This window comes from Pholcus phalangioides, unplaced genomic scaffold (assembly GCF_987345545.1).
Source record: "Pholcus phalangioides strain wild (caught in Gottingen) unplaced genomic scaffold, Ppha-v1.0 ptg000029l_1, whole genome shotgun sequence".
Lineage (NCBI taxonomy): Eukaryota > Metazoa > Arthropoda > Arachnida > Araneae > Pholcidae > Pholcus > Pholcus phalangioides.
The window spans coordinates 4,206,224-4,226,919 of NW_028301619.1; the positions used below are offsets into that span (position 1 = coordinate 4,206,224).

The window sequence follows — 20,696 nt, forward strand, 5'->3', positions numbered from 1 at the left end:
TTTTAAGGCGGCTCTCGATGGAAATGATCACGGCTGTCCTCTATGGGTGTTTTCCCTAACGACGACGGTAATCATTGACGCCACCGCAACGTGAAAGCTCACGTAAAATCTAATTTTCTGCCAAAATCCGGAGAAATTTTAACAAATCCGGAGAGCGGGAGGAAGGATGAAAAATCCGGAGTCTCCCGCCTAAATCGGGAGAGTTGGCAGGTCTGCACCACCATTACGTATGATAGACATGATAAGAGGGGTTTTCTGTTTTTGGATCAGATGAATATTCAGTGAGTTATAAGGTTTGAAATTTTAGTGACGTGTCATTTTTCTAACTTTGTTATGTGCCAAACTCCGAACGAAAGAACATTTCTCCGCCAGCAGCGGATTGTTGCTTCTTGAAAATTGACTGAAATATTCAACCCCATTAGAAGTTCTGCCTTCTTCTTTCACAACTGGCATTTTCTCTCTCCATGTAATGTGATATTATAACATTATTAGGTATTAGCTTTGTCCCCTATGTTGGCAAATTTATCACCAGATTTGTAAAGTGTTAGTCAAATGCAGACCCGCCAACCTCAGGAGAAAATAAATCCTCCTGTATCCATAAAAAAGCGTAACACGTGGCCTGTTTTCCAATTTATGGGGGGGGGGGATGATGTGGGGGAGGGTACCCCATACTAAAAATTGATTAGGAAGTTATATAATTACAACCAGAAAAAACAATTGCTGCATGAGAAAAGATACGGTTTCACTTAGAAAAACATTCTCAAGACAACAGATAAGTAAAAAATTTGTTCGCTTGCGACTATCTTTTGGCATTTTTGTGCTACTGTTTTATCTAAAATGAAATGTGATTTCACTCAAGTGAAAACATAAAATAAAAATTCATTAGATGGATGCTAAATCATCCACCAATATTCATAACTCAACATTTAACATTCTAGTCACCTTAATATTAATAGAACTTTATATAATAGCATAATATCGCACTCTCTGGAATCAAGTGCATTATTTTTTGTCGAAAATTTCCGAAAATCCCAAAAACTACCGACCCTGAGTAACTCAACAATTAAAAGTAATTTTATATTTCAGAGATGGTGAAATTTTGACGATATTCAAATATCAAGAAAAAAACTATTATTGTAAATCTATCAAAAATGTGTGAATTATGAAATAAATTTTTGGCACAAGTTCATTTAGAAAAATTGGCCTGAATTTAAAAAATAAAACGTTATATAATTCACGGAACTGAGAAGGGTTAGGATGGCATGCAAATTTCAAAAACATATTGATCCATCAAATGGACGTTGAAGAATTGGGCATCATTCAGTGTACTGTCTAATACAGAGGTGGCTTGAGACATTGCTTCGGCACATAAGCCACACTAGTAAAACTGCAGCGAAAGCTCCCAGCGGTGTTCCACTCTTTCTCACCATGGGGAGTGCAGGAATTTTCAGCTAGGTTCCGCGGAGTGAGCGGTAAAAAATCATATTTTTAAAAGCAAAAACGTACAATCGTATTAACTGGTCAAAATCGTGCTAAATACAATAGATATTAAATATGAATTTTTTTAACAAAATCGACACTTTTTGCCAAAATGTGACAATTTGTTTATCGTCAATATCAAGTCAAATTTTTCGAGGGAAGGTACATACAGTGCGTACGTGTTTACTGTGTGCAATCGTTATTTCACTTTGTCGTTTTAATCATCAATAAAACAGCATTTTTTGAACTTTCATCAGAACTGTTACACATAAAAAAAGGGTTCATACAAAGTTTTTCAAATGAAAAGTAAGGAGTTTTTAAGGAGTAATGGAGGCCACTGCCCCCCTCCAGAAAAAAAATTGCACCACAAGACTAAAAACAAAAGCCTGCATGCGGATCAATTTTCATTTAAATGCCTTTTTTTTAAATTTCTATTTCAATGGTTTCAAGATTTTCCAACTTTCAGAATTAAAAGTATGATGGGTAGGATTTTCAGCTACTTTTGAAAAGGAAGAGATATGCTGTGACTGTATGTGTGAGTAACAAGCGTCTGTTTGAGAACACAACTTGGAACAGTAACAGAGCATGATGATCAGGATTAGGTATTGAGAAGTGCAGTAAGAACGAAGAGAGTGAGAGTTGCGGTAGTAGTATTAAAATGATTTAAAAGAAATCAAAAGAGTGATGTACTGAGTTTGCAATAAATTTTGTTTTTATCTTGCTTTAGCCGTGGCCACTTCTGCAAGAGAGAGAACAGATGTTAACCAAATAAGAATTAAATCACTGTAAACTGTTTATGAAAGTATACTCATAAGCTACAAAATAACTAACAACTTCATTTTTCATTCAAATCTTTTCATATACGTTGTTTTTTTTTCCCAAAAAAAACCACAAAATGTATTTTTAAGAAAACTCATCCAGTTTTTTCTTCTACAAGTCATGACAGCTTCACATGATCTGCATTTGTGAGAGTCAAAAATTTTTTTATTAAAAATTAAATATCAGGGAAGTTTATGAACATAGCTATACTGGAGGGGGCGACAAAGCCTTCTTCACCCTGCGGTGGCAACACCCTTTTTCTCGTCACACCATATCTTGTTTATTTCACCCCACTTTGTCAGAGTGATATGAAAAGTGCCACGTGAAAGCACCAGCTTACTGAGGAATTTTACAATCTTAAAGCAACAAAAAGAAAACCAATGAGATTCATCAAGCACCCGTCCAAAATGAGTCAACTTCCCCCATGAGGGTCCCCAGCCTGGAGCCCTATTGTACCCCCCACCCCAACGAAGATCACAAATTTTTTTAATTCATATTAATTTTACCGACTAAAATCCAAGGGTCCCAACCAAGGCGAAGGAAGCCAATATGCAGACATTTTTATGAGCCTGATAAGTGGATTCATAGCAAAGTTTTACGGCTAAAGCTACAAAAACAATGAGATTCATCCAGGGTCCCAAAATGAAACCTGTCAACTTCCCCATCGGGGACCCCAACCTAAAGGCCTGTCAGACTTCGCCACCGATAAGGGGAAAGAAAATTCTCATTTGTATTCATTTATCCAAGGAATAAAATCCAGGGTCCTTAACCGAGGACCCAATTTGCAGATTTTTAGTCGAGGCCCCCAGACTGGATTAATCCCAGGCTTCCGCTGTAGCAAAAATTTTGCACAACAAAAAACAATTGCGATTCATCCAGGGCCCCCGAAATGAAACCTGTCAACTTCCCCATTGAGGACGACGAACTAGAGCCATATCGACTCACCTGCTCCCGTGAAGGGTTACGAAAATTTTTCACTTAATAAATTCCAGGGCCATCTGACTGGATTTATCTCGGGCTTCTGTTTTTGAAAATTTTACAATGTTATATAAAAAACAATGAGATTCATCCAGCCCCTCCCCCCGGAAAATGATTGGATTGTTAAAGATCCTCCCACACACACACAACCAGACCTGCCAAACACTGAAGAAAAAAATCCTACTGTATTCATAAAAAGAGTAGCAGGGCCAGTTTTCAAATTCACGGAAAAAAGAGGTGAGCTGGGACCCCATAATAAAAATAGATTAGGAAGTCATATAATTACAATTAGAAAAAGTAATTGCTGCATGAGAAAAGAAGGTATGGTTTAATTTAAAAAAATAAAATGAAAAAATTGTTTGCTAGTGTCTATCTTGTTCTACCGTAATGTTTTATCTAAAATGAAATACGATTTTGCTCACTGGGATACAGTCGCCCGATCACGTGAAAACATAAAAATTATAATTCCAAAATTAGATGGATGCTAAAGGGTTGAAAATCAACTGATATTCATAACTCAAAATTAGACATTCCAGTCACCTGAATGAGCAATATTAATAGAAAGAACTATATCAAGAGCAATATTAAATTTTGTCGAAAATTTCTGAAAACCCAAAGTAATCCAAAAGTAATTTTATAAATTTCAGACGTGAAAAAATTCATGATACTCAAATATTGGAAAATAATTGTCTATTATTGTAAAATCTACCAAAAATGCATGAATTATGAACTAAATTTTTGGCACAAATTCATTTAGAAAATTCTGTCTGGATTAAAAAAAATAAAATGCTGTATAATTCATGAAAGCAGGTTTAGGATGACATGCAAATTTCGGAAAAATATTGATCCATCAAACGGATGCTAAAGGATTGAGGCGCCACTCAGTATATTGCATAATATAGGTGACTCGAGACGTTGTTTCGCTACACCAGTAAAAAAAACTCCCAGCAGTGTTCAACTTTTTCTCACAGCTGGGCGTGGGGGAATTTTCGGCTACTGGTTCTGCGGAGTGATGTCATTCAACAGACCATCGATTTTTAACACTGACCAGTTTGCGACCAAAGCTGGTTAAAGATTACTCTTTAGCCAGCTTTGTTTGTGACATAGGCAGGAAAACGTCAATATTAGTGATTCAGTAAAAAATCTTTTTTTAAAAGCAAAAGCATACGGTCGTATTAATTTACTAAAATCGTACTAAATATGATAAAATCGTAACGGTTGGCAGGTATGCACAGCAATTGGATGTTCCAATCCCATCCCCTGCTTTCACATTTCCTATTACAAAAAAAAAAGGAGGGTTTTTCTCTTTTCTCCCATTTTAAATATATTTGAGGAAGCTTCCTCTTATTTTTCTAGGCAATGCATTACCATGGGGAATGCCTATTCTATGTTGATCATCTCTTCAGAGAAAAAAATAAGGACTTTTTCAGGAGTGGCTGCAAAAAGTAAGGAGTTAAAAGGGCCCTTCCAGAGGGAAAAAATGAAAAGTTAGGACTTTTTAAGGAGTTTGTACGGATGAGTGCGAACCCTGGTAAAAGGCTTCAATGAAGGATGTAAAATTATAGTTTGACAAATGTGTGACAAGTGGAAACAGTAAAATAATAACGATTGAATTGGAAATTTTTAATCAAACTTGTGTTATGAATTGGCTCATTCAAAATAATTTTTGGTTTCTGACTTTTTCTATTGATTTCACTACTCAATACTGATTTTGTTCTAAAAAAAAGTTTGTGATTTTATCTCAAAAACTAGAGCCGATTCGGCAAAACCAACACCAGTTTTGAAACCAGCAACCCCAATATACCCAGAAACCATTAAAATTTGGCTATTTTGGGAACATGGAGATTTTTTTTTTTCTGGCCTAAAATTTGGCTATTTTGACCTACTCACAAACGTTTAGTTTTATGGTAGTTATTAGAGCCAGTGTATTATTCGAAGGAATAATTTTGAATAACTTCATTCCTCTAAAAAATGTTTAAGGGTAGTTCAGCATAAAAGAATATTGGGAATTATAACCAAAAAATGATAATAAAACTAATTAATAAATAATAAAATAGACTCAATACTTTATGGAGAACAAAACAAAATGACTAATGCTTATCTATAGCTTTTGTAAAGCTGGCATTGTGAGATGCAAATATATTCGGATTTTGTAAAAAAAAAAAGTTTTTTCTTCTCTTTCCTGAAAAGTGTGAGGAAAAAAAAAACTTGTTTTTATATCTCTTGTTTTCTGGATTTTTGTGTGGGGGGTACTGTATTTTTAACATTTCTAAAAACGCCAAGTTATACGTTTGGTGTACGATTTGGTAATTCGGCAGGATTTTGAAGTGACATCAATTTTTAAAGTATTATAACTCATTAATTATGGATCAGATAAAAAAAACTGAAAACACTCTTCCCTATTAGTTTTTTACATAGAATCACATGTGTAATTATTGGGCGGTTGATAGTTACCACCCTATATATACAATTTTGTAAGCTTTTGCAGCTTAAGTTTTTTTAGCAGCATTATTTCTGACGAGTTGTAGTTCTGAGATGTTGTTGCTGGTTCTAATCAGAACCATGTCAAAATCATCATAAACTCTTGACCATTTTAAAGGCATCACAGGGCATTTAGTCTTAACACCATCGTGCTGAGCAAATGCACAGTCCTTCCCCCATGAGTCAGACACAATTGATGCCTATTACTATGTAAGGCAGGGGTACTTAACCAATAGCCCACACACCCGGGGGGGAAAAAAACTAGGTTCAAAAAATAAACATTTTGTTAATCAGAAATATTTAACAATAAGTTTTAAATTGAAAATAGCCGATGGGACAAAGTTCATCACGTCATTGATTTTGGGTCGTGGCAGAAAACGGTTAAGAACACCCTGATGTAACGCTACCAGACCAAAAAAAATCCTTAGTTACGCTCAGATGAGATCTCATACATTGAAACTGCCTTACACGAGCACCTGGTCAAGGTGGTAACCTGGATACTTTAACCGCTTTGCTTACAAGCGATTGACAAGAAATTTGGATCTCTGTTTAACAAATCAGTGATAAATATGGCAACATTGTCCCAACCTAACCGCATGTTAGGAAAAGTAAGAAAAACAGCAAATGAAAGGAAAGCCATTACTAATAAATCATAAACAAACAAAAGACAAAAAGAGGTACTGTATATTGTGCTCCGGCTGCAAGCCAAATGTGGCCCGCCAAAGGGTTCCTGAAGAAAGTTATCAATAAACACAACGCAATAGCTACACCAGTTTCTTGCTTACGAGTGGAAAACCATATTCCCGCCTAACTGGCCACCGAACTTAAAAAATTTGTGCACCCCTGCTATATAAGAATGAGGGCCATGACCTCCGTAGAGCCCTAGAAGAGCTAACATAAAGGGTTTTGAGTGCATTAAATGAAAAAATGTCGAGGAAGTCTTATTTATACAATTGTAAGTAGCTCTTCCGAAAATTAGATCAAACTATTTTTACTGTTCTTTTCATCATTTACATCAAGTGCATTCTCTCAGCATGTATCGATATTAAAATATGCATATGTAAAAATTAAATAGCCAAGGAAAAGGGACATGTAGTCTCTCCCCCTCACGTTTACCAAAATACTGATGTACTCGTACATGGAATAACATGATTAAGATTTTACTGTAGATAATTGACAGTAAGAGTTACTGTCAGTTTGGTACCTTCTGAAACACTAGGTTAGCGCCTTTTGCCTCTTTCTCAGTCCCGATTCATCGAAAAACATTGCATTACATGAAATATATATATAACTTATATATATTTTTTCAAGATTAAGACAAGACAAAAAATTATCAATTGTTTTATGGAGCCAATAGGACTCACAGTATTTATACTATGAAAATGACCATAGGCAAAAACTTATATAAGGTCCATGGGTCAGAGAAGCCTCCTCTTCCCCCCCCCCAATACAGTAAATTGCAGAGAAAATGTGATTTAATTGTTGTCCCTGTGTTAATACCAGGATGTGAGTCAACTTCATGTAGCTTTGCGCCCAAAATAAAATTAAAATGCAATAAATATATTTCTTTTTTTACTTTAATTTCTTAAATGAGCTGAAACTTTTTTCAATTCAGCGATGTACCATATAAAAAAATATGCGTGTTACACCGCATTGAATATAAGCAGGACTCCCACTCAAAAAATGAGAAAAAGTAGGAAAACGCAGGACTAAAACATAGGATGGGGGAGGGTAACTCCTTTAGACAACATAATCATAGCATAATAGAAAAAAAAAATTTTGCAAAAAAAAAAAATAACAATAATAATTTCAAATAATTAAAAAAAAAATTTTAATTTTGAATTAACTTTTTTTTTTTCCCTAGCACTATTTCAGTTTCCTATAAGATTGACTCAAGCCAAAACAAAATGACAAATGAAGGTTACAAAACCAATTTTTGGCCAAAACAGTGCACTAACAACCACAGATAATTCTTTGCTGTCACTCCTCATATATATTACATTCTTTTTTGGAGCCTTCCAAAGTGCAGAGCTTGTTAACTCTCTTCGACAAGGCATAGCAAATTTTGAAGATGTACATTTTCTACAAATAATGCTCCTTCGAGACCACTTTCAAAAGCACAATGCAAAATGTGTAAATTACAAGATCTGACGTAAATAAGGCAAGGTGAACCAGATAGTTTCACCGCGTTGTTCATCATTTTTTAAATTTTACTGTTTTGTTCACATTTTATTGTTCAATGCCAGTGTAATCATTTTTGACAAATGAAGCAACTGAATGCTATTGGGTAGCATCAGAATCACCAAACCTAGAATAGGCCTATGATGAAAGTTACTGTCCAAAACCATGAAGTAATAAATACAAAATTATTTTTCCATCCAGACAGAAGTTTTTAATGACTACTATACTTGTTGAACCCTCAAACTAAGCAAATGAAAAATGGTCCACATACACCCCCCTCCAAATTACCTTAAAAATGATACAATTTCTGCTTTGGCAGAATCATTAATTGCATTCTCCAACATTTGTATAATGTTTGGCAATATATCAATGATTTCCTGCTCAATTAAAATTAATTACACAAATTTGGTAAAAAGAGTAGGACAAAACCGAGAAAGTAGGACAAAAGTAGGACATTTTACCAAAAAGTAGGAAAAGTAGGAGCCCTGTATAAGTATTACAAATTATCTAAGATTGAAGTGTTGTGATTGTTCATAAATTATCATTGAAGAAAACTCTCACAAAATACAAAATGTGTGAACTTATCAGAAATGAATAGCTATAATTGATACTTGCTTATTTTGCTTTCACCAGGAAAGTGAATAATGAAGAGCTTTTTTCCTGTTTTTCTTGTTGGTAATCCTGCGTTTATAACCAAATGTAGTTTTGTAATACTGTATGCAATTCATAAAAAAATTGGGGTTATGCCCCTTCACATTTGTTCCTTTTTTTTTTGTTTTCAGGAAAACGTCATGCAAGGAGAGCTGTCCTTATTATAAGACCAGTAAACAGAATCGTGCTACCCCGCTTACCATTCTGTACCATGATTTCTTTATATTCCAAAATATTAAAAAAAAATTCCAGTTAGGGACTGAAAAGGATGTTGTTCTGGATTGATCGGCTTCATACCACTTCGGTTCCCAAACAAGTTTAAAAAAATCATATTGTAATCGAATTCATCTATTCGATTTATAGCCACTTAACACTGTTTCTATATGTGTTTACCTCTGGCCTGTTTCTTCAGATAGTCAACCGTAGCCCAAAAACTCCCACCCGACCCAAAAAGCCCCGACTGCACCAATAAGAGAATCTTTGTTACAGAAGATTCTTTTTATTGTCCTGTCTACTCATCCTACAGCAGGAAATCCCTCATTATTTTTTTCTCCTCGTATTTAAAAAACCTACGTTGTTGAATGTTCTGTCTTTGGGGCCGTTAAGGTATTACGTCAGCAAAGTTTTAGCCATTTTTGACCCCTCCCCGCCTTGTCAGCAAAATTTTGTCATCTCTGCCCCCTACCTCCTACCACATATTGGTGGGATCAGAGACGTGCGCGGGCTCTTGCCCCCTTCCTCCAGACGATCAAAATTTTATTTTTTAATGCAAAAAATATTGTTTTTTAAAAATTAAAATTTTGAAAGAAAATGCCTTTAAATATTATAATTTCTGTTAGCAGTACTATTTGAAAGCTAAGAACTCTGAAGACTTTTTATTATCGTTTACCTTAATTATCTGACCCTGTGTTGGGACCCAGTCATAGTGAGAAACGGCCTTTATATGGCAAGTTTGACATACGTATGTCTGAAATCAGGATCTTAATCCTTGAATGGACTTTTTCAAGGCGTTCAATGAGGACTCTGATCAAGTACACGCGAGCACAAAATCTGACATGAGCATTAGAGTAGTTCAGCCAACATTCCTTAAAGAAAAAGTCTAGTCTAGTCTTAACTCCATTCTAGAGTTCTTGCCGCCTGGCAGTCGAGTGGTTAGGGAACTAGCTTCTCACTGTGCAGGTCTGGGTTCGAACCCCGGTTCCGGCATGGATGTCTACCAACACTAACAAATTCCCTGGACGGATCATGCTGATCCCTTGGGAATACGTGAAAATCATGTTATTATTATTATTAAAAGAGAGGGGGTTTAGACTCTAAACCCCCCCCCTTTTCTTTAAGGGATATTGGCTGAACTCTGTATTTTTTTCCAACACCTTCATTAATGTAAAATGAGTGCTTTACAACACAGTTTTTAATTCCGGGATGGTTCTAGGTTCTAGGAGGGGGATGGTGGGCGAGATGCAATTGCCCTCCCAAGAGCATCTCAGACATGTTCTATAGGATTTAGGTCAGAAGATCTGGCTGGCCAATCCATACACAGAATATCCTCACTTTCAAGATAATTGTTGACCAGATGAGCCCGATGTGGATGAGCATTGTCGTCCATAAACCGAGGGACAACTGCACCCTTGAAAAGTTTAACATAGGGCTCCAAGATCTCTTCTCTATACCCCCTAGCAGTCACAGACCCTCTGCCAAACACATGGACGGGTGTGCGGCCGTCCATCATGATGCCTGCCCAGACCATGACACCTTCACTACCATAGTGGTCTGTTTCCCTGATGTGGGAGGGATGGTATCGGGTACCAGGCTCTCTCCAGATGAGTGTACATCAAGAATCAGTGTACAGGCTGAATCTTGACTCATCTGTGAAGAGCACGGTGCTCCACTGAAGTCTGGTTCAGGGCTGATGTTGTCTGCAACATGATAAACGTGCTCTCTTGTGTGCTGCAGTTAGTGGGATGTAAACAGCAGGTCTTTGGCATGAAGCCCTCTCTCATGAAGCCTTCGGGCAACAGTAAACCGTGAAAATAGAGTTCCAGTGGCAGCTCTCATGTGGACGCTGTAGTAGTCCTGTGGCACTGTGCTGAAAGAGCCAAATAATGATCCTCATTGGTTGTCGTGGCTCTTTGACGACCTTGTACAGGTCTTCTCGATATGGATCTAGTGTCCCGAAACTGTTTCCAGAAATTGCAGATGACACTGGGCGTAACATCAAGCTCTGTAGCCACCCGCGCTTGTGATTGCCTTGCCTCCAATCTACCGACGATTCTACATCTCATTCCATCATCCATATGTTTGTGGCTACTCCTTTTACCTGATAGCTTATAAAATTTACCAAACTCTTGTGAGAAACACAGTGAATGTCACCAAGGAGTACGAGTACAAGAATCATGGAAAACGCCTCGTGCCCTTATCATCCACTCCGTGGTCACAGTTCTGCCGACAAGCATGTGCATGCTTATGTATTCGACATTGAATATTTGCATACTTTTTCGGTGGCATTATTAGTACCTTTGGTTCAGTATTTTTTGTGAAAATAGACACAATGTGTAAATTCTCTTAATTTTTAACACGAGTGTATGACTGACCCTAAATTATTAGTAAAAGTGAAATAAGCTAAGAAATATTTCTATTTTATACTTAAATGACAATGGATTGGTTTGTGGTTTGAACTGGTTGCATATCCTGCTGACAACAGGGAAGAAAAATCAATGTTCTTGCAAATATCTGCCTTCCAAACACACTTTGAGTGTGCCCATAGTTCAGAGAACCATAATTCTACTAGTAGTGAAATTTTAGTACATAAAGTTATCTTGAAATCATTTGCACACCATATGAACTGACAGCTCTTTGTAAAACAACTAATTATAAGACCGCTCATTCATAAGGGTTTAGGCCACAATCAACCATTACGATTCACTACGTACAAATGTCAGTAAAATATGTAAATACAAGCTCGCTTTATACAATTTTGAAAAGTTCATTTTTTTTCACAGCTCGCTGATGCGAAGATATATTAAGGAAAGAAAATTCAACTGTCCTTGCGGAGAAATCTAACTAACGTCCTCTTACTTTCCGGGTGAACGTCCTAGGCCACTATACTACAAACGCAACAAATATCCTAATCCTTTCTTAGAGCTTGTGTGCACCGAACGGGACCGTACATGGACGGTCAGACCTAACTAAGGCCAAAACTCACGACTGCTGACACTGCCACCAGATGACAACTTCCAGATTCCTCGGATTAGTCACCATCTGGTGGCAGTGTCAGCAATTGTGAACTTTGGCCTGAGATAGGCCTGTCTCTGTCCACGTATGGTTCAGTGCATGTGAGCTCCAAGGAAAGATCGAAATATTTGTTGCCTTTGTAGTCTAGTGCGCTCAATCAGAAAGTGAGAGAATATGGGTTTGATTAAAATGACAAAATCCATTTGATTTTATGATTTAATTGGGACGAATGTCCAAATCTAATTCACCAGATCTCACAAATCAACATCTTTTAGTAACATTGACAATGCAATCAGAATTTTAATGAATAAAAAAAAAGAGCCTTATGCAACTACAAATGTCATATTTGTGAGAGATATTCAGAATTCTCAGACTATTCTCTAGTTCAAGGAAACAGTTATTTTCTGCATATTATGCCGAGGTGAAATCGGAAAGAAAAGTCATCTTGTCTCTGCTGGGACTCAAACCGAGCCCTTCCTTATTTCACATACTGTGGCATGAGGCGCTGAAGTAGAGACATTAGTAGCCTCTCTTAGCTTCAGGAAATGGCCCTCAGGTGAGATGGTTTAGAGATAGATGGCTTTTTTTTTTCTCAGCCCCCTTTTTTTCCCGAGTTCACCTCAGCATAATATCCAGAAAATAACTGTTTCCTTGATATCTTTGGCTGAGAAAAAAAAGCCAACCATCTCTCCCTGAGAATTCTCTAGTTACTAAAGTTTTCATAAAGAGACGAAGAATGCTGCTTACAAGAGGAATTTCTACTGTTTCACTAAAAATAGTTATTAGCCTATCATAATAGGCTCTTTAGAAGAGAAAAACCTCCATACCTACTAAAATTAATCAGAAGTAGTGAAGACTCAAAAAAAAAGAGTATCAATTCAAGTCATTCCTATCGCTTGAATGCACGATTATTTGAAAGTTGGAATAATTAATTCATTTAAAAAAATTATTTTGCTGCTGGAAGTTTGGTTCATTTTTTATCTTTCAGAAGAAAACCCCCACCTTGCACATGTTGAATTCAACTCATTTTATGCGATTTCATTTTAGGTGAGACTACCAAAGCAGAATATGTAGAAATCTGCAATATATGGCACAATTTGATCATTTTTGTTGCACCATGGTCATTTTCTGCACACAAGTGCTAATTAGACCGGGACCTACAATTTATTGCCGATTCCGAATGGCAGGCTTGTTTTTTATACTCATCGAGAGGTTGGTGCGCTAACCCCTCGATGGGGGACCCCCTTCGGTGCGCAATTTTTTCTGCGACCAAGTCGCCGATTTTTGTTGTACCCCTGTGTCAGGAAAGTTTTCTGACAAGGACGAACCGGGTATCGAACTCGTGACACCTCTAAACATCCTTTTGGTACTTCAGGCGAGTATCTTATCGACCTGGGCTACTGCGTCCTGTATGGCACAAAACAATCAGTGCTACTGCAGAACAACATGGAAGAATTTTAAGAAAAGTGCAAAAAAAAACACTATTATGGAAATTTTTACTGCAACAGCTGAGGGATCGTTGCAGAAAGCAGAATAATGCAAAACATTCTGCTTTGGGTGGGGGGACTTGCACTATAAAGTTTTAGAAAATAAATTTTATAAGACTTTTACAGTGTAATCCTTAGTTATTTTGTGGAAGCAATTAATCGCATAAAGCAAGGACCCCTCTGCAATTTCCTAGTCAATTTATGAAATCAGTGCTAAAATACAAAAAACAATTTTCTTAGCTTCAAACTTTAAAGAATTTGCATAATTCAATAATGTGACTCATCCTGTTTAAAACAACTTTGAAAGGCAGATAAAACCAACATACTTCACCACCTGGCTTTACAAGGCGTACAGCTGCTTCAGCAGCATAATAAGCAGCTCTAATGACATTGGCCTTTTTTCCTGTTACCCTATTCTCCTGTAAATACACAATATTTATATACACAATCACTGAAATTAATTTGTTAAAAGCTAAAAATAAACAATTGAAATTATGATAATTTCTAGTAATAAATCTGTAGCTGATAAAGCTTTGATCCTTTTACTTAAGGTTTTTGGGAACAAATTTAGATTTATAGTTGAAATGCCAACAATATATCTCCAAAACTGGTATCTATATTGACATTCAAGAAAAAAGATGAGTGGGGAGAGAGAAGAGCTGGTGTTTTCTTTTTTTAATCTAAAACTGTATCCACCATCCTTCCCCTATACAGTAAATGTATATAAACAGACATTCCAGCATTGGTATGGAGCCTGTTTTAGTAGTAATAAATGTTTACTGTTACCAGGGGTGGGGACCCTGCTCCCCAGACACCATAATCATAATAATAATAAAAAATGATTGGCACAAAAATTCAGGGTTTTCAGTTTTCCTTTCTCGATGATGCATCGTGAAAATAAGATATCCCTAGGGCCAATGTGCCTGTTTACTACCTGTAATTACGCTCATATGCACTGAACCATCCTCCATGCAACTCTCCATCTCCACCGCTTGCATGCCAAACCAAGGGAGGAATCTTGGGGTGGCAGGCCCTTGAATCGACTCGTGGAAGACTTCACTGGACTCATGACCACCCCCACTGCCGGTTTTCACCATTAATTATGTACTAATCCAGCTAACATCACCGTCAATGATGTGCAATCCAGATAACATCGCCCCCACGGCTGGTCAACACTCACTGATGTCCCATTCAACTACTGCCAGTTTACACAATTGCTGATTTCTCTTTCAACTAACAACATTGCCCTACTGACCATGCCTATCCGTAAGTGCAAACCTCTTTGACTGTTCACGCTATATATTTTATTCTGCTCCCAGTTACGTCACACAGTAGAGTTAATAGGTATTCTCTTCCAAGTAAATTTTTTCCCAAAAGAATGCTTAAAATATCACACTATACCCGATGATGTCTGACGTTCCTTCCTGTTGTGAATATACGTCATGCTTTAAAACGTAATTCCAGTGAATCATATATTATTTTATGCACCCACTAATTTTAATAGTTTTAACATTAAAATTTCAAGGTATTGACTTAAATCATACGTCTAAAGTGTCTAACTCAAATGTCTAAAGTGAGCCTGTGTACATATGATATTTGGACAGTATAGAATTTTCATTGTAAGAAACCTGGGTGTGTCTACTCTTCCCGGCCACCCCCTAACATAAATAGATTGGTTAATTGAGGAAATAATTACAGACATGCCAACTTTTGAAATCCAGAAATCCGGAGATTCTCCCAAGGGGGTGTACCCCCCCTCCGGCACTCATAGACTCAATCGAAATTTTTTTTTTAATCAATTAAGAAAAAGTTCCACCCCCCCCCCCGAAGGCAGACTCTACATTGTCCCTGAGCAGAATGTAATTCCATGTCAGTCTTTTCATGCAGAATAGAGAAATCATATCTAAACAGTGTTCATAAAACATAAGTGTTTCCTTTTGTGGATGCTATCACAGCGATTGATAATCTTGGGTATATGAACGCTTAAAAGCTTTATATAGCTTAAAGTTTTATATTTTCTTTCTGAACTCATATTTAATCAGAGGAAACAAAATATTTCAAAATACAAAGCTGCTGACGAAAACACTTAAAAACTTGTGTTTACCAAACGGCTGTTAATGGAATACAATAATATAGGTATTTCAGAACCAAAAGCCCCCCCCCCCCCCAATAAATGCTACGTAAACAGTCACGTCTTTGCCAGTTGCATAAATGCGGTCACTAAGACTTTTTTTACGGCTGTTCTCGATGGAAATGACCACGGCTGTCTTTTATGGGCGTTTTCCCTAACGACAACGGCAGTCATTGATGTCACGACAATGTGAAAGCTTGCATAAAATCTTATTTCCTGCTAAAATCCAGAAAATTTTTTAACAAATCCGGAGAGCAGAAGGAAGGATGAAAAGTCCAGAGTCTCCCGCCTAAATCCGGAGAGTTGGCAGGTCTATAATTAAAAGTAAATTCAAATAACAATATAACAAAGATATCTCAAGCTTCTTTCTTAGTCTGAGTTTTTTTTTTTTTGGAAATTCCTTGTTTCCCATGTTTCATTTGTTGGAACCTGATAAACCTCACTTCTTTTAACTTAATTTTTGACATAGAAAACCCCCCAAAGCAGAATATGCCTAAATCTGTGACGTACATTGCAGAACAATCAGTGCTACTGCAGAACATTTCCAGTCAGCAGAGGGCTCATTGCAAAACAACGCAAAATATTCTGCTTTGGGGGAAAGAAAACATGGGGTGTGTGTTGTGCTGCTCTAATGCTGCTGATTCCTCATCTAGGGCTGTAACAAATTGCCTAATGAGACCAACTTTTATATATATAATGGTGGAATTGACACTTTTCTGCAATATATCGAGGGTTACCATTTGACATTGTGAATCCTACAGGGACTTCAATAGTTTTCTGCTGCCAATAACTCTTGTAGTTCTCATGGTTTATCTTGATTCGTTAACATACAAAGTAAACCTTGTAAGCATCACTTAATCATGGCAGGTGTTTTTAATGAGTGTTTATTCCATTGTCCTTAAAAAATCTCTGCAAGTATAGCAAAATTAATCTCAAGGACATTTCCAGCATTGAAAAAAAGACAAGTTTCTAAAACAAATAAGAAACTGGCATTATATAAAGGTGCATCTATGTAGGCTCACTTGACCTGACTTCTGTTTGCCATGGTTTTGCTTTGCAAATGGTATACCTGTGGTGTTAAATGTCCGAACAGGCATCTCCAAACAAGATGGAGTGATGAGATCTGAAAGGTGACTGGAGTCAACTGGATGGCAAAAGCATCAGACAGAGTAAAATTTAAAAAAATTAGAGATCTACATTCAGCAGTAGATTGAAAATGTTTGATGATACTTTTCTTTTCAGAAAATGGATCTGTGACAAGAACTGTGCTAAACTTTACCTTAGAAGCTCCAACCACCAATGTGTGGGCAACAACTGCTATAAAGCCATCCAAGTGTGCTCCTAAATCCCTGTTAAAAAATAGAATTTCAATAGTATAAAGAAAATACATTTATAATACATAATAATTATACAGTAAAAAAATGTGTTCAGAACTTGATAAAGCTGATTATTAAAAAACTATATAGTTTCAGATACTCAGCACATTATTTTAATCAACTCAAAGATTTAACAGTAAAAAATATGTCACATGTAATAAAAGTTTGAAAGTACAGATGTGAGGCAATTATTTTCCTGGATGTAAAATTTGGAGAACAATCTAGAGAATAGGCTACTACTACTACTAAACCAGACATGCACCTCGTTCATATTCCTCTTCAGAACTTCTAATGAATTGGTACATATTGGAATGTGTGTGTACGCATAGTGAATTTTCCATGAAGTTTTGTTTCTGTGTAATGCTTGTTATGTGTAGTGCTACCATTTGCAATCAGTTTTTTTTTTAACTATGAGTTTTTTCTCAACTCATAGTGAGTGAAGTGTACTAAATGAATAATTATACTGTTGTAAGGACTGTTGTTCTCTGCAGTGAGACTTTTTAATGGGGAGAATGGCTCGCATTCGTGCCTCGAAGTTGGGAACCACAGAAAACCAACTTCAGTCGGCCACCACTGCGGCGAAGGTAGGGTTTGAACTTGGATCCTCGTGATGCGAGTTTGTCACTATGACCACTCAACCACCATAGCGGCAAAATCTAGATTATATATATAGGCTATTGTTTTTTCTCTTAAATAATGAAATATATACAGTGAAACCTGTACATTCGCACTATGGAACATCAATAGATTGAAACAATATTGTTTCAGACAGATTTCAGTTTTATAAAAGCGCAACTAATCATTGAGCAGATTATATTTTGATTCCATTAGAGAGACAGGTTTCACAGTATATATGTTATTGTCAAAGCCCAAAGTTGGCCACTTGATGAACTGGCCAGCCTAGTTCATTCGGCTGATGTCCAAATTTCAGGCTATCACTGAGCTTTGGCAGGCCCCTATATGTTGATCCCTATATACATGGATAACTAAGATATCGATATTAAAATTCATTTGATCATTAGGGTTGGCACAGCTAAATGGCCAATTATAAATGGCCACTAATTATCACAAAAAAATACGCCAACGTGGGGATGATCCCGAATCATAGGGATAGCAGACCTACCAACCTCAAAAACCCAAAAGTTCTGTAATTTTCACATAAAAATCCCACAATTTCATGCAACCCCCACCAAGCATACCGTAATTTCCTGTGCATAATCCACAGAGTACAAGTGAGAATAAAGAATTATATGCAAAATCAGCAAAATATGTGTATATTTTTATAACGTAACAGACTGCACATGGACGCAACATTTAGTAGAAGCAACATTTTCGCTGAAAATCACAAACTCTTTCCTCAAATTTCCTAAGATTTCATTAAAGAGGGAATAAAATTTACTCATGTAGATTACAGGTAATTTTTTTTCTCAAAGTAGCGAAATGCTAATGTGCAACTTATTTCAGTAAACTATGCACTTTTGTATGTTTGAAATATTTATGGGTATAAAATACAGATGTACCAATTTTTGGAATCCAGGAATCCATAGCTTTTCCTGAGGGGGGACCCCCTTGCGTGGGCCCAGTCAAAAAGAATATATTAAATTTTTTTTGTAACAAGAAGTTTGACCAGAAAAAACAATTTTAAAAAAACGTCAAAATATAAGGCTGCTGACGAAAAAAAAGCTCCGGTGGTATCACATATCCTGTGGTGTACAATCTATCTCTCTCTGTTATTGTGTTTCCACGTGGTTGTTAACAGAATGCAATAAATATACAGGGATGTTGGCAAACAAGACTATCTCCTGATAAATGGTTGCCGATAAACGCTAAGTAAACAAAGTCAGGTCACTGCCAGTATGTTTAAAAGTGGTCACCAAGATATTTTTTATGGCTGCTCAACAAAAGTGATATCTTCCACCGAGTAGGTTCCGTGAACTATGGCTGTCCTCTCTATAGGTGTTTTCCTCAACGGCGACTGCAGTCATTGATGTCCTAACATTGTGAAAGCTGAGGAAATAAAGAATTCTGAACTGAAAGAAATAAAAAAAAAAAAATTCTTCCAAATCTAATTTTCTGCAAAAATCCAGAGAAATTTTTAACAAATCCAGAGAGTCGTAGTAGGGAAAAAATCCGGAGTCTCTGGCCTAAATCTGGAAAGTTGGCAGGTCTGGGATAGATATATAGGAGCAGACGAAAGCCCTAATTTTGGACATTGGTCAGGCCAATTGGCATATACATTATTAATATAATATATAATTATTAATAAATATAAATTAGAATTTTTTTAAATAAATGTTCACTTATTATGAAAATATAATTTATTCAATTTATTTAATCATTATTTGAAATAGCTGAATTTTTTTTGATCTAATATTCTCTCTACTGAGAAGTTTCAGTTGGTTCATTAAGGTTTTAATATTTTTCAAAGATCATAAAATTCCTTACAAAATTAGATTAATTTCTATTCTTATAATCACCTTTATTTTAAGAAGAGATTCAGAATTCTTACTTTCTTCAATGAATATACTGCTTAATTCTTTGAATTTAGCTATTTTAGTTCAATTTACATGTTTTAAAATTTTAATATTGTATACTACAAATCCTCATTGCCCAATACTCTCTTGACAATCAATTTCTTTTTGTTGTAAGGCAGTGAAACCTCTTGTTGCAGCGATGTTACGACAGCAACTTTCGTCAAATTCCTTACAGCTCCTTTCCCCCCCCCCTTTGTACTAATGTTTTCTGCAGACTAGAAAGTCTGTCACCAAATCATAGTCACCAGGCATGTATCATTTGATATATAACTATGAATTTCTGTTAGATATATTGTCAAATTTAAATGTCAAGGAATAAAATCCTTTTAGAATTATAAAGATATAGATTTATATGAGATTTTTGTTACTGGGAACTGCACAAAATTTTAATATTTATATTACTCTCTATCATTTTAAGGTATTACAAAAAGTAATGCCAAATTGTAGTTCTCTAAGCATGACATGCAGAATGGCTCCATCACGTGGGATGATTCTATTTATTCTTTTCTTTTACGTAAAGCGACTGCATTGAGAATCACGCACCAGCAACTCCATTTTCTCATTTGGTATCTTAAGCACTATGTAAGCTTCCTAAAAATTTCACTGAAAGGTCACGGCACAGGGCCGTCATTTCAACTTTTTCCGGGGTGGGGGGCAAAGAGCACGTACTAAAGGTACACATATACATATATATATTTGTATATATATATATATATACCATTTGTAGTGCATTTTCAAAAGCCAGGGTGGGGGGCAATGCCCCCCCCCCCCAAATGGCGGGCCTGTCATGGCAGTGCACTTAATAACATAGCCATAGCAGTGTTTTTGTTACATAAACATTGGGTGCTCAAGTACTCACAGTATTCCGTAGAAAGAATCCATGCACTCTAGCATTTATTCAAAAATCAGATTTTCATGCATTGAGATGAAGCAGTACACCTATAGGTATAAAATACTTCCAATGGCCTTAGCAGAAAAGTAGCCTAGCAAGTGTGCTTGCCCGGTATGCAAGGGGATCCGGGTTTGATTCCCGGAGGAGACAAATCACTTTTCTTTCCAAATATCAGCTTCAGCACATAACATCCAGAAAATTCAATTTCTCAGTATATTTCAGTCCGAAAAAATACTATCTCTTCATACTTTCTACACATAATTCAATTTATTTTGTGAATTCAAATCCTTCATTTTCATGTTAATTTTTAAAATTTCAAAACACTTTATGAAGTCACAGATTTCGAGCAGATTTTTTACTTTTATTGAGAAAGTTAGCATGTTCTGTGGGCTTAACAGAAAACAAAATTAAAATAACTAAATGTACCAAAGACATTCAAGACATTTTGACGAAGAC

General features: G+C 36.3%; 1 protein-coding gene across 2 annotated transcripts in view; it reads right to left on the reverse strand.

Moving 5' to 3' along the window:
* The window catches only part of LOC149067594 (proliferation-associated protein 2G4), a 95,156-nt gene that overhangs the window by 37,802 nt on the left and 36,658 nt on the right, over positions 1–20,696 (reverse strand). For both annotated transcript variants that reach the window (XM_089252566.1, XM_089252567.1), the window contains exons 4-5: positions 16,718–16,787; positions 13,634–13,726 (exon numbers count right to left, since the gene is read on the reverse strand). In XM_089252566.1, coding sequence (XP_089108692.1) covers positions 13,634–13,726; positions 16,718–16,787 — 163 coding nt within the window. The remainder of the gene's footprint in view (positions 1–13,633; positions 13,727–16,717; positions 16,788–20,696) is intronic.